The sequence below is a fragment of the Saimiri boliviensis genome, chromosome 10, assembly GCF_048565385.1.
Source record: "Saimiri boliviensis isolate mSaiBol1 chromosome 10, mSaiBol1.pri, whole genome shotgun sequence".
In the NCBI taxonomy this organism is placed as follows: domain Eukaryota; kingdom Metazoa; phylum Chordata; class Mammalia; order Primates; family Cebidae; genus Saimiri; species Saimiri boliviensis.
The window spans coordinates 23,216,244-23,229,591 of NC_133458.1; the positions used below are offsets into that span (position 1 = coordinate 23,216,244).

General features: G+C 36.1%; 1 protein-coding gene across 3 annotated transcripts in view; it reads right to left on the minus strand.

Moving 5' to 3' along the window:
* The window catches only part of LRGUK (leucine rich repeats and guanylate kinase domain containing), a 131,070-nt gene that overhangs the window by 25,392 nt on the left and 92,330 nt on the right, over positions 1–13,348 (minus strand). For 2 of the 3 annotated variants that reach the window (XM_003920982.4, XM_074379045.1), the window contains exon 16: positions 12,927–13,066. In XM_003920982.4, the coding sequence (XP_003921031.3) occupies positions 12,927–13,066 (140 nt within the window). Of the gene's footprint in view, positions 1–4,312; positions 4,470–12,926; positions 13,067–13,348 lie in introns of all 3 variants that reach the window. The other variant, XR_012512030.1, reaches the window with a different exon arrangement.

Sequence of the window (13,348 nt, forward strand, 5' to 3'; positions counted from 1 at the left end):
GGCTCCACTATAAATTGGCATTTACTTAAAATTTCATAGGAAATAACAACAAACAAGCATGCAAAGGAAAGAATAGAGGATAGTTAAAGATGGTGAAGCCACAGCTCCAGATGAATCACCTGTCTTAGCCTTGGGGGCTAGCATAGTTTCAAGTGTTCCCATGTCTTTAGGGGGAGTTTTTTTAAATCCATTTTTAAGAATTAAGTTGATGTGATTGTAAAAACATTTTTGCATCACAGTAACTTACCCGTAGTGATGCCAAGACTGGCACACTGAACATCTCTGGAAATAAGTTACATTCCAGAGAGATCAGAATCCCTTTTGTCACGGCTGTATCCCTGCACACAGCACACATACCTTAGCACAAAGCAGGACCTCAATAAACCGCTTTAATGTACAACAGTATAAATTTGGGGGGATAATATAAAGAGTGAGTAATGTTTGCTATGTTTTATAATCTGGATTAGAATTTGTTCCCAGCTTGAAAAAGGTCAAGCTTTTGAAATTGTGCCTTGGAAACCATGATGCATGAGAGCTAATGTGGACTCATTGAACACAGACTCTCAGGTGGGTATTTGATTACCAAAGTCATTTTACTCTTTCCCTGAACTCCGTGTTTCTATGTGAACAGGATGAGGAGGAAATTGTGCTGGGGAAATCAGGGGAGGATGTAATGAGACAAGAAAGGAACAAGCCCTATTTAAACTTCACCATTTCAAAACTATAGGTTTAAATAATCCCATAAATATATCTAAATGGCTTGACATTGCTATAAAATTACTATTTATTAACCAGGTCTGCAGTGAATTTATTTTTTGTATTTGTTATTATTCACTCTCCTGTGAATTTGTTATTATTTTGCTGGGAATCATTTTATACTAGTACACCATTTACTACTGTAATTTCACTTTATGCCACCCTTACTTTTCCCCCATTGATGCTTAATTTACATTTTATTATAACTGAGAAGATGACAGTGGTAGTGGCAGCAGACTTTTTGGATCTTCTAGACTCTCCACATAAAAATAAACAAAGCAACTAAATAGCAAAATCAAAAACAGGTCAAAAAAATTTGCAACAAAACCAGGTGGCAAGGTACCGCCTCAAACCCAAAAATACAGGTGGGGCTTTTATAACCACAACACCTGCATGGTATCAGCATCTACACAGGAGGAAGTCAAAGCCACAACACCTGCATGGTGTTAGTTCTATGCAGGTGGAAGCTGAAGGAAGCGTCATAGTAACTGAAAGACCTGGAAAGGGAATGCCAAGACAGCTGAAACATATTCACTGAAAAGCAAAGCAGGGCAATTTGGGAACCACAAGCTAAAACAGAAGAAGGGTTATTACCACTCCGGTAATGGGTGAGTATAAGAAGTCACAGGAACTTCTAAAGGAGCTGGGTCGACTGTGAATTCTTGAAACTGACCCCCTGGGGCTCCTTGCTAAGATAGGCCTCACACCCAGAGGAGGTGATTGGGGTAGAATAAAAATGTATTAGAAGGGAGTCAATAGAAACAAAAGAAAGAGAAGGTCTAGACCAAAAGAATGAGGACAGAGGAGAACAGAGCCAGGAAATCAATGTGTTTTATGCTATCTGAAGGAATTGTGGTCCCTTCTAAAAGTCTGAGAAAACTAATTTCACATAAAAATGAGCATCAGAAAGTATGTAGTGGAATCCTACACAAAGTTATTGGGAGAGAAAAAGGAGCAGAGTAACACCCTAACAGACAATAAAAGCTTTCATATAAAACCAGAAAAAAAAAATCTGTAATCTACTACTTCAGAATAAACTAAAAGACATAAAGAAAATGACACAAAACGTTAAGGAACAGATAACTTATAATTTTAAAAACTCACGAACGAGGTGGCAGAACTCAGGAAAGAATTAGAAATAAAGAAAAACACCTCAGAAACAAAAACTAAACTAGAAGAAATATGAAACACAACAAACAATGGTTTAAGAAAACTAGAATGGAAGCAGAGTAAAAACAAAATTAAATAAAAAAGAAATGAAGAGCAGTAAGAAAGGATTCAAGAGAAAATGATGAATATTTAAGGCAGAGAAAGAATGCCCAACATACAAACAACTGGCACCCTTGACAAAATAAACAGAACAAGGAAACAGGATAATGATAAAAATTACAACCCCAGTATAAAGTATAGGAGATCTCTGTGCCTCTTACCTATTTAATATCTTATTAATTATCACACACTATTACCCCCATACAAGAACTCAGGAAATATTGTTCCCATAATCCTTTTCGTATCTAGTGAAGAATAAGTTTAGACAACAAAAAACTAGAGCAGTTGAAAGAAAGGGAGAGTATGCGGTGACTATGCTTTGTTAGTGTAGCTATGAATCCACAAATAACGGGGGAGAACATTTGTAAAAAACGTTTTAACTATTTTTCAGCTGTCATAATGGGTGCTGATGATGTTAGTATTGTTATCTTGAGACTGTTCTATGTATAAGGCGGGATAAATCAAAGGAGTAATTTAATGGGAGAGTGTATCATCTCCTGTCTCTTTCAGAAGCAGGGTTCTCAGTGTGGAAGAAAGAGAAATACATAATAGAAAAAAAAACTAAAGTAAAAATCCTGAAAGTCCTGAATTTGAATTGGAAATATTAACTGAATTCATGAAATATTTTATCTATCCACAGAAAAGACCTAGAAATGACAACCACCCCAATAGTAATGAGCATCCCTGGTAACAGCAATGTGTTCTTGCACTATCATTTCTCACTTAAACCAAGATTTCTTGAAGAAAAGACTGATTCCAAGTCTGAGATACAGAAAGTACAAGAAAGCATGTATTATCTTATCATAACAGAAGGACAGCTATGAAAGACTCTGCAGGTCATGTTAAAGGACACAGGTACCAGCTTGAAAAGGCTCCCACTAGCCAAAGGTAAGATAATATGAATTTCAATAAGGATAAAAAATGCAGTAGGTGGTGTCCTTCAAATATGCTTAAATGAAGATCATAATGACCGTAAGTGATAATTTAAAATTAATTGGTCACCTTCAGAGAATAAAAGGAAGCCAATTAGTTATTTTGAAAAAAAGTATTTATCCTGCTGATCCTATATGAACTGATGAGAGATGAAAGAAGCATCTCTTTATAGTAGTATTCCAGCTAATAAAAGAAAACGAAGTGATAGAATGACAAAATCGTCAGTTTTCAATTCCCAACATATTAATTAAACTAGGTATTGAACAACAGCTAATATAACAACAATAGGTGTAAGAAATTTCTTCTGCTAGCTTATTTTAAATGTCTGCCTACAAATCCTCTTAGTGTTAAAATCTTCCAGTCACTGAAAGAAAACAGTACCTCCCCAGTAGTTTCCAGTTGGAAACTGCAATGAAGAAAGGAATCAAAGGAAAAGTTTGGAGGAAGGGTTTTAGTACATCACAAATCATTCCTTTGTCCATTCACTTACCTCATTCATAGGTTCAACAAAATGTATTGAAGCCATGCAGGGGGTCAGACAACCCCACTGTTGGGAAACCATCTATGAACAAAGCAGAGTATCTCATCTCAGGAAGACCAGTGTGTGAGATTGCCAAGAGATTGGGAAACTGCGGTAGATTGTGGTATTTGAGGGTCATATAATGCTTAGAAAAAAGGACACTGGGAGCTGGCCAATGAAGAGCTGGAGAACAGCTTTGAGAGGCTGATCTGTGCCCCTGTGAACCTAACTGAAGCCTTTTGATGACAAAAGAAATATTGAAAATGAAAGAGTTTAGAGCATGAGGGGCCAATCTTTTGGCTTCCCTGGGCCACACTGGAAGAAGAAGAATTGTCTTGGGCCACACATCAAACTACACTAATACTAATGAAACCTGATGAGCTAAAAAAAAAAAAAAAAATAAAGAAAAGAAAAAAATACACTGCAAAAAAATCTTATACTATTGTAAGAAAGTTTATGAATTTGTGTTGGGCTGCGTTCAAAGCTGTCCTTGCCACATGTGGCCTGCAGGCTGTGGGTTGGACAGGTTTTGTTTAGCGCCATGAGGATCCTGAGTTCAAATTAGACACAAAGAACAGAGGCCAAAGATACTGGAATCAAATTCTCTCAAGATTCACATTGATGTATTAATACTGAAAGGTGCACCTGAGTAGAAGACAGCATTTTTTTCTGAAATCAAAATAGACATCTTAAGCTGTGTGATACTTGGACAAGCAGCCTCTCCTCCCTGAGCTGACCTGGATGCTAAGAGTATTGAAAGGAAATGGTGCTTGGTGGATGTAAGTGTCACCACGGGTCCACTTTCTCATTGCCTTTCGTACAGTTGGTACTTACAGGATTGTACGGGCCTTGTCTGCTGTATACATATGTTGCTAAATTGTCTGTCAATGAATTGGTCAATCAGCCATTTTTATTTCTGGAGGATTGGCTCTCAGTGACTTGGCCTGCTTCAGGGGTAAAGGTGTTGGAGGAGCTGGTTGAAGAAACAGATCTGATGGAAATAAAGAAAGTCAAGCTTCTAGAAGGCAAAAACCTAGTCACAATAGCAAATCCAAAGCAAGAAACCTTAACTAAGTCAGCATAGCCTTCATGTATGTTTCCAGGGAGCCAACTACGCAAAAGAGGATTGGGTTACTATCAAAGAGGGAGACTGAAGTATAACAATATCTGACAACTAACACAAAAGAACTTAGATTTCTGCAGCCTACACGTGTTGCATGAATAAAAACCTCTCATTGATAAGATTGGTTACATATTTTTTGCAATAGTAAGAAAAGAGCTGTGCACTGTTTTTTACTCAAACCTGCAAAGAAAAATGTTTAAGTGTTTAAGAAGTAAGGCTGATGAAAATTATATTTACAGTCCTCTGAGATTCTCTTTGAGATGTTCAAATTAATGTGATTTGGGAGTCATTCAGAAAAGTAAATACCATTTAAGATAGGAAGAGAGAAGAAATAAAACAACAAAAAATTGTATACGCAAGGAATGAGAAAATGAGTAAATTAGATATTTTATTACATTATCTAAATTCATATTAAATTATGATCACATTTATAGAAAGAACTTTATAAATGATTAGGGGAGCAATCAAGAAATGTGCTATTAGCAGATTTTGTTCAGACTTGAAGCATAAAAAATAATATTCTTGGGCATTTCTTCCTAAAAAGACAAATCATTTGGGTTCTAGAGGAAACCTCCAGTGACCTTAGGAATAAAAAATAAAAAAATAGCTGTCAGTATATTGGAAGTCAGTAATGCTGAGGATTTCCACATTCCATTAGTCCATTTCTACTCAAAGAAAGAAGGTAGTAGAAAGAGGGCTAGAGATACACTGACCTTATCCTACCAGTACAAGCAGACCAGAGGATCTCACTACCAGATTATTAATTCTAAGGACAGGGACCAGGCTCATATTGTTTTGGTGTCTACAGCAGGGTCTGATCAGGAAATGCCTGATCAAATTGAAAAAGCAAATAAACATCCTACATACATGATAGGAATTCAACAACTACAGGGTAGGTAGATAAATGAGTGAGGAAATGGGAAGGCAAAAGACGACAAGAAGGGATGGGAAAGGAGGAAAGGAAGGAAGCAGGAGGAAGAGAGAAAGGAAGGGAGAAAAAATGAAATGAAGGAAGGGAAAGGAAGATAAGGAAAGAAGAGAGGAAGGAAGGAAGGAAGGAAGGAAAAGGGGATAAAGAAAGGAAGGAAAGAAAAAAGGCAGAAAAGAAGAAAGGAAGTGAGGAAGGAAAAAAAGAAGAAAGATCCTTCTGAATATGGGAATGGAGATGATGGCTGTGAGAGCAAAGGCTCTTTCCAAGCTTGATCAACTAGCATGACATAATGAACTCATCTGCCAGTAAACTGTCACAGACCACAGACACTACTTCCTTGCAGGGCCACGCTTCCCTTTACTCAACATTTCACTTTTCTGAGATTTATGTCCAGTGAGGTAGTAAGCTGGGTCTCCCCCTAATCCGGGCTACCGCCATGGATCCTCACTCTCTTCAAATCCTTCAGATGGATCAAGTGGACTCTGGCTGGTTTGGGCTTCAGCATCACCCTTGGATTCTCGCCTTATAGATGGCTCTTAATTTTTCAAACTGCAGCCCCCAGGAAATCCTATCCAATCCCAGAGTGGGATATGTAACTCACTGAGGCTTGTCCAGCTAATGAACAGATCAAATATCATTCCAGTTCACCAGGTGGCCTCCTCAACCTCACAAACAATTGCCAGTGTCTCCACGTCCCTCAAGACCCTTTTCACCTTCCCCCTCTGGAGATAAGCACTCTCCTGACTTTCATGGTAACCACTTCTTTATAGTTTTATCACCTAAATGTGCATCCCTAAATACTGTGGTTTAATATTGCCTGTTTTTAATTGTATATTAGTGGAATCAGACAGCATGTATAGCATGTATTCTTTTGAGTCAGAAAAAGACTCTTGAAGAATTCTTGTTGAATTCTTTGGTTCAACAGTATATTTGTAAAATACAACCAAGAAGTTAAGTTTGTTGGTTTACATTACTGTACATATTTTATTATATGATTATTCAAAAATTTACAAAGCCATTCTATTGCTGATGAACATGAGTATTTCTAGTTTAGGACCATTATGAACAATGCTACTATAAACATTTGTGCACATTATCTTTTGGTGCACATAGCCACTCATTTCTATTGGTTATATACACAAGAATATCATGATTGAGGATCAACTTTAGTAAGTAATGACCAACTATTTGCCAAAGTATACCAATTTAATCTTCCATCAGTTGTCTTACAGGAATTTACATTGCCCCACATATTGACAGTCTTTATAATTTTGGTACTTTGAGTTTATAAATAGTGATATCTCATTGTGATTATATTTTGCATTTCCCTGATTAGTAATAAGGCTAGTTATCTCTTCATAAGAATATGGGCTATCTGGATATTATATTGTGAAGGGATTTTCCTATGGATTACCTGTTTTTTTCTTAATAATTTGTAGGAGTTCTTTACGTATTTTGGATACACTTTGTTGGTTATAGTTATGGCAAATACCTCCTCACTCTCTGTCTTCTGCCTTTTTTTCCTCTTAATGATGTATTTTGATTAACAGGAGATGTTAGTTTTAACGTACTGCAATGTTTCAGATTTTTCCTTCATAATAAATGCTTTTTGTGTTACATTTAAGAAATCCTTACCTCAAGATCATAAAAACATTATCTTCCATTTTTTAGAACTATTATTATTTTGCTTTTCACATTTATATAGATATAATCTACCTTGATTTAATTTTTGTATATGGTGTGAGATCAGGGTTAAATCTAATTCTCTTCCTATTTATATCTAATTAATGCTATCCAAAAGGCATCATTTTCCTGCTGTCCAGCAGTGCCACTTTTTTCACAAATCAACTTTGCATATGTGCATGGATCTATTTCTGGGCTGTTATTTAGTTTATTTGTCTCTTTTAGTGGTGATACCAGCATTTTCATATACATATTAAAATCCGATTATTAATTTCCACAAAAAATGTGAGAATGTTTTTTACTGGATTGAATTGAATGTATAGACCTATTTGGAGAAAGCAGACATTTGTATAACATGGAGTCATGTAATTCATAAACATGGTCTACCTCTCCACTTTTTAAGTCTTTAATTTTTCTAGAAAATGTGTTTTATATTTTTCTGAGTAGAGGCATTACATATCTTTTATTAATTTGTTTTTAAATATTTTACTTTTTGGATGCTACTGAATATATATATTTATGTATATAAAAATATATTTAAAAATATATGAAAATATATATATATATATAGAGAGAGAGAGAGAGAGATGGAATTTCCCTCTGTCACCCAGGCTGGAGTGCAGTGATGCCATCTCAACGCACTGCAAACTCCAGTCTCCCAGATTCAAGTGATTCTTGTGCCTCAGCTTCCCATGTGGCTGGGACTACAGATGTGTGCCACCACACCCAGCTAATTTTTGTATTTTTAGTAGAGATGGGATTTCACCATGTTAGCCAGGCCGGTCTCAAACTCCTGACATCAAGTGATCCTCTCACCTCAGCCTCCCAAAGTGCTGGGATTACAAACTTGAGCCACCACACTTGGCCTGAAAATATGTTTTTTAAAAATTAAATATATTTAAAATTGTTGCTATTAGATAGAAATTTATTTTTATATATTTTGTTTCTAATAATCTTATAAAATGCATTTATTAACTATTTTCAAACTTTATACCATTTATTTCCTGTTTATGCTTTATTATAGTGGCTAAGATCTCTGATACAGTGTTGAATTACTTATTTGCTATTCTGCTCCTTACCCCAATTAGATTAGAAATGATACATTTCTTAATCTTCTTTTGGTATCATCCTAAGGATTAAAATATCTATTCTTGACTCATCAAAATCTGATAATATGATATTATCGCATTTACCCTCTTTCTAGACTTCAAATGCAAGGATTCTAGAACATTTTATCTCCATTTTTACCCTTCTTGACTAATTATAATTATTGTTGTAAGTTTAATTTTTAATTTTTATATTTTAATTAAAAAATTTTATTGAGGTAAAATATACACATATAATTTGCCATCTTCACCATTTTTAGGTGTATAGTTCGGTGGTATTAAATACATTTATATTTTGTCCTTTCATTTCCCATACTTTAATTGTATACATTTTAATTCTATGTACTGTTAAAGCCATTGCTGTTTTTTATGTAGTCAGCATCTCTTTAGTTTTGCTCATGTATTTCCCTTTGTCTTGTTCTTCATTTTTTTCTCTATGACATTCTCTATCTAAAATCATTTTCATTCTGCCAAGAGAAAATTCTCAGTGTTTCCTTTCATGTAGGCTTCCTGTGACAAATTATGTTTCTTTGTCTAGAAATATCTTTAATTCACCTTGATTTTTGAAGGATGTCTTCACTGGGTACAAAATTCCAGGTTGGTAATAATTGATCACTTTAAAGATATTCTCTGTCTTCTTGCTTTCATGATTTCTTTTGGAAGTCAGCTGTCAACCTAATTGTTATTACTTTTTAAAAAATAATCTTATCCCTCATGACTGCTCTTTAGATGTTTTCCTTTGTTTTTAATTTTAGGACAATATGATTTTAAAACAAATATATGTCTAAGTTGGGTTTTTAAGATTTCTTTAATCTATGGCTTGATGACTTTTATCATTAATCTATGGCTTGATGACTTTTATCAGGACCATAAAGTTTCAACCATTATTTCTGAATCTGTTTCTGTTCCATTTCTTCTCTCCTTTTAGGATTCAATAACACATGTTGGAACTTCTCATGTTTGCTTTATGTCTTTTACTCACACTTCTACTCTATTTCCCATCTTGTTATGTTTCTAAGATTTATTTTTTTAATCAACTTTTCAGTCTATCAGTTCTCTCTTTAGCTGTGTCTAATGGGGTCTCAATATCAGTTACTGTTTTTCCCCCAGGTTTTTATTATTTCCACTTAGTTATTTTTTATTGTCTCCACTTTTGCTGAAATTTATAATTTTGTCTTATATCTCAGACATTATAAATGCAGTCACATTAAAGTCTTGGCTTAATAACATCAACACTTCGAGGTTTCAAAATGTGTATTCAATATTGCCCAAATCTGGAGGCTCTGTAGTCCTGTTTCTATCATCTGGGGATTCTGTTATTTTTAGTTCATGTTTTCCCGTGTCCTTATGTGCCTAGTTATTTTTCATTATGCATTAGACATTGTATTTACAACATTATTTATATATTTTTTTTTCTGCCATGGGACACCTGGGATTTTCTGAATATAATTTCAGGGATGAGAGTACTTTAAATGTGGCTTCTATGAAGCCCTGAGTACTTTTTGTTCACCTTTACTCCAAGGTTTTTAGCCCTTCAGTTACTAACCTAAAGAAAGCATGAAACACTAAGTTTACCACCTTGATAGACCTCACACTTTGATGGTATTGTCTTAGTTCCACAGGACTCTCAAAAGTGTCAGTTCAGCCTTCAGCCATGTCTACCTCAACTGGCAAAGGGCCACAGGAGTAAGTGGCCTCTGCTACCAGGTTCACCTCTCAGGGTCATCCTCCCCTAATTCCTGGCCAGATAAACTTTCTCTTTTCTGTTAATTATCTGATGCCTTCAAGTAGACAATTTTAAATCCAGGTTTTCTAGTTGTTTTCAGCAGGAAGGTTAATCCAAACTACCAGGTCTGCCTTTAGTGGAAGTAGAAGTCCAATAAATCACTTTTCAGATAACTGAAAGTTCTTGGTGATACGGGGATGCTGATGATCCCCAAAGGAGAGCTGCTGTTCTTGAACATAAGGAAGTACAGCTGAGGGCCTGAGCCGTTCCTCACTCCCTGCCTACCACCGCCGTAATAGCAACAACATTTGTTCTACAGTCAATCATTGACAAAGAAGTTTCCTATGCATTTGATACAATGACACTGTAAGGCAGGTATTATTATTTCTCTGTGTATACTTTCCAGAAGAGGAAATGACATCTCATAGCAGGTGGCTTTTGTAAGATCACCCAGTAGGTGGCAAGGCTAACACATGATTCAAAGTTAGTGCATTTTTCCTCTTGGGTCAAGAAGTCAATAATTAAATGGAAATAGAAACTAACATAGACCAAATACACACATAAACATGTACTTACCCAACTAGTTATGACATGTGCCCTATGTGACTACCAAGAAATAAGACTAGTTTCCTTAAGACACACATAACACCAGCCTCATTATTTTGTAATCACAGCTCACACACATGTCATTGCACGCTATGGCCAAGGGAAGAAGACAATATTAGGTTACAGAGGTGGTATGGAAAAGGTCTCGCGTGCACACTGAGTTTTGAAGTGGGTTTAAGCAGGAGAGAAAGAATGCAATCTTTGATGTAAGTGGGAATGGTGCTTCAGAGAAACAGAACTAGAAACACACACACACACGCGCGCGATGGGAATTTCTACTTTGTCCATCACTGTCAAAGCCCCCTTAGTAGTTTCCAAAAGAAAATACTAACACATTAAATATACAGTTAAAACACCAAAAAGCACCAAAAAAATGCCTTTTTTCTTTTGGACAATTTAAGATAAAGGTTTTTGACAGAGATGGCTGCAATTACTTCCTTCCATACACTGAACAGTTCTAAAAAGACATGGCAATTTACCTTAGGCAGGTAAGATGAGAAAAACAACATCTTCTCCTTAGAGCTGCAGTGAGGGGTACGTGAGATAACCTATGCAAAAGTTCTTTTTAAATTACAAATGCTGCATGAAGGCAATGTATGTTCTCTAACATACATCATCATATCTCACTGAATCTTCTGCCGTGATGATCTTGAAAAGGTATGTTGCTTGTTTTGCAGCATTATACCAGCTGGGCAAAAGGTTAACAACCTGTGAGATCTCCTAAAATGTGATAAATACTTGCAGATCCCAAGAGCACTGAATTCATAATCTTTAAAAGAAAAATGAGGCACGAAGCATCATCTTAGGTGAATTCACCCATATATATGACAAGAGCAATTCAGTATTACATTTGCCGTAGTTTCTTAAGAGTGAATCTGTTAGTTCTGTGGCAGTTTGGTTTGCTTTTCTATGAAACTACCTTGTTACATTCGTATTTCCACCTAAACTGCTAGCACTGAGAGGCAAAGGCACCAGAACCTCAGGGCTCTGTAAAATTACTACCATCATGGCTTGGTAAATTCCAGTGTTGACACTGGACACAATACATGTTCCACACTGGGTACCAGATGCTGTGGATTATGGGGGCTGCTCAGTTTTTCAGGGAGGGGCACCGCAGGCAAAGAGCGATCCAGCATGTAAAAGTTCATGAAACTCTATCTTTTCCTACTATATCTGTATACAGCACAGCCTGAGACTTTTTGCCTGCAGTAATCAGTAATCAGTCTGATTCTTTTGACCACTGCCTATGGTTCTGACTTGATGTAACTATTTGTTTCAAACAGGCTAGCCTTGGCCAGGCATGGTAGCTCACACCTGTAATCCCAGCACTTTGGAAGGCCAAAGCAGGTGGATCACCTGAAATTGGGAGTTCAAGACTAGCCTGACCAAAATGGAGAAACCCCCTGTCTGCTAAAATACAAAATTAACTGGGTATGGTGGCGCATGCCTGTAATCTTAGCTATTTGGGAGGCTGAGGCAGGAGAATCACTTGAACCCGGAAGGTGGAGGTTATGGTGAGCCAAGATCATACCTTTGTACTCCAGCCTGGGCAAAAAGAGCGAAACTGCATGGCAAAAAGAAAGAAAAAAGAAAAAAAAAGAACAGGCTATCCTCAAGGAAACACAAACAAGGAATTAATAACCGAAACAAAAAGTTCTGTTGCTTCTGCGGCAAATTGCAATTGCAACTAAGTCTCTTTATATTCCCAGATCATCATGTAAAAATGATAACAGATGGAAAACAGTACAGCCTAATCTGAATGCAGTGCCAATTTTGCATTCAACACTCCTGTGCATGCTGCTTTCTCAAAGCTTTCAAAGACCTAAGTTGGGATTAAGTGATGCAACTGGTTTAAGTAGTGCTAAGTTGTAAAACATGGACTCTTTGAGTGGACTCACTTTTCAGGCTAAGCCCAAGAATACTCAAAATTATATCCCAGGAACAAAGCAAGTTTTCCCTTGAAATACATCTGTCACTGCATTACTTTTCTTGTAGTGCTTTTCTGTTCTTACTAAATAGAAGATTTGAATGTCAGAATTTTCACTGGAAGTCCAGGAGAAAGGTACTCACAAAATCTGATATTGAATATTCTACTTTTAGAACCAGCGTCTATCCTTAGGGATGTATACAAAGAGGCAAAGTCCTGTCTTCAGCAGACACTAGTGAGAGAATCATGTGGAGAAAACTTATTAATCTCAAAATATTCAATCTCTTCTTTGTCTGATGTCGTATAAAGCTCAGTTGCTGCTTCACCCCTTCTATCCCTCCCTTACCGCTGGTGTTTTTTTGGCTGAAAGTTTCGCCCATAATTTAACAAGGTAGTTTCTGTCTGTAGAATGCAGGAAATCAGCCATATTCGAAGAAATATACTTTGTAGGATGCACTTCAGATTTCAGGTGGGATGTCTTAACATCTGGTAGAAAAAACAAAATAAAGTTTAAAATAAAAGGTATAACATAAGGGAAATTTCTGAAGTGATAGAAATGTTTTATATTTTTATTTCCCCAAACATAACAATTGGATGCTTAAAGTTTGTGCATTTCAACCTGAAAATAAAATAAAAATATATCTTAGAATAAAATGACTCATAATAATAAAGTCAGCCTATAACACCTAATAGACATATCCTCTGAATATACCCAATACTCAGTCAATTCAGGTTTATTTTAAATATAATCAAAAGAAGTAAAACATT